The sequence below is a fragment of the Calidris pugnax genome, unplaced genomic scaffold (assembly GCF_001431845.1).
Source record: "Calidris pugnax isolate Ruff unplaced genomic scaffold, ASM143184v1 scaffold335, whole genome shotgun sequence".
In the NCBI taxonomy this organism is placed as follows: Eukaryota; Metazoa; Chordata; class Aves; order Charadriiformes; family Scolopacidae; genus Calidris; species Calidris pugnax.
In genome coordinates this window covers 1,647,043-1,648,053 of record NW_015091148.1, presented here as the reverse complement: position 1 = coordinate 1,648,053, position 1,011 = coordinate 1,647,043, and the positions used below count along the sequence as shown (strand labels likewise).

General features: G+C 49.3%; 1 protein-coding gene across 1 annotated transcript in view; it reads right to left on the bottom strand.

The window, feature by feature from the left end:
• Nucleotides 1–138: 138 nt before the first annotated feature.
• The window catches only part of ARHGAP23 (Rho GTPase activating protein 23), a gene marked incomplete at its 5' end in the record, with an annotated part of 24,154 nt that continues 23,281 nt past the window's right edge, over nucleotides 139–1,011 (bottom strand). Inside the window, one exon of the mRNA XM_014958939.1 lies at nucleotides 139–191. Coding sequence (XP_014814425.1) covers nucleotides 139–191 — 53 coding nt within the window. The remainder of the gene's footprint in view (nucleotides 192–1,011) is intronic.

Sequence of the window (1,011 nt, the reverse complement as noted above, 5' to 3'; positions counted from 1 at the left end):
GATGTAAAAAATGGGGAGGGGGTGGGGGGGGTGGAAAAGGGTCGAGGGGGGCTGCCCCCACCCTCCTTGGAGCCTAGCACTTTAACTGGTGGCCTGGTGGCCGGGGGATGCTGTGATGCTCGGGGTTGGGGGGGCCTCTCATAAAGGGACACCCTCCTGGACCCCCATCCCCTTCCTGAGCACCAAACGACCTTGGGGACAAGCAGGAAGGAGGGGTCCCCAGACCCCCCCACTCTGTTTGGGGACCCCCCACCACACTTGGTGTCCCCAGGGTTCCTCCCTACGGGGGGGGGAGCAGCCCCAGCCCTGCCAAGCCTGGGGGGGACCCAGGAGGGGTCCCTGGGGGTGCGTGGCCGGGGTGACGCTTGCCCGTGGCCACCACCCATCCATCACCTAGCCCGGGTGTGCACGCGTGTGCACACGTGTGTGTGTGTGTTCACGCGTGTGTGCTGCGGGTGCACACCAGATCCGATCACTCCTTTCGTTGGGTAGTTCGTCCTTGGGTTTGGTTTGGTTTTTTTGGTGTTTTTTGGTTTTTTAAATTATTTTTCTTCTTTTCCCCCCCTCTCTTTTTTTGTATATCAAATCATTTTTGTACAGAAGAACGAGCCTTTTTTGAATAACAAAGAGAAAAAGAAAAAAAACTTTAAAAAAAAATAATAATAATAATCATGATGCAATTTCTTTGGATTGCAAAAAGCAACTCTTTACATTTAAGTGAAGTGTCTTAACATTTTATATTGTTTTAAAAAATATATTTACATATTATATATATATAATATACGTAATATAAATATATATATATAAATATTTAAAAAAAGAAAAGAAAAGAAATAAATCTCTTCACGTCTGGTATATTTAGGGGGTGGATTTTCTTCCCTGGTTTAGTCTCTAGCTCCTGGTGATTTTTGAGGGTCGGTTCCTAGCGGCTCGGTACCTGAGTCCTCCCTTGTCCCATCCCTGTCCCTCGCTGGAGCAGGGGGTGGCAGGGGCTTGGGACCACCCCCCCAA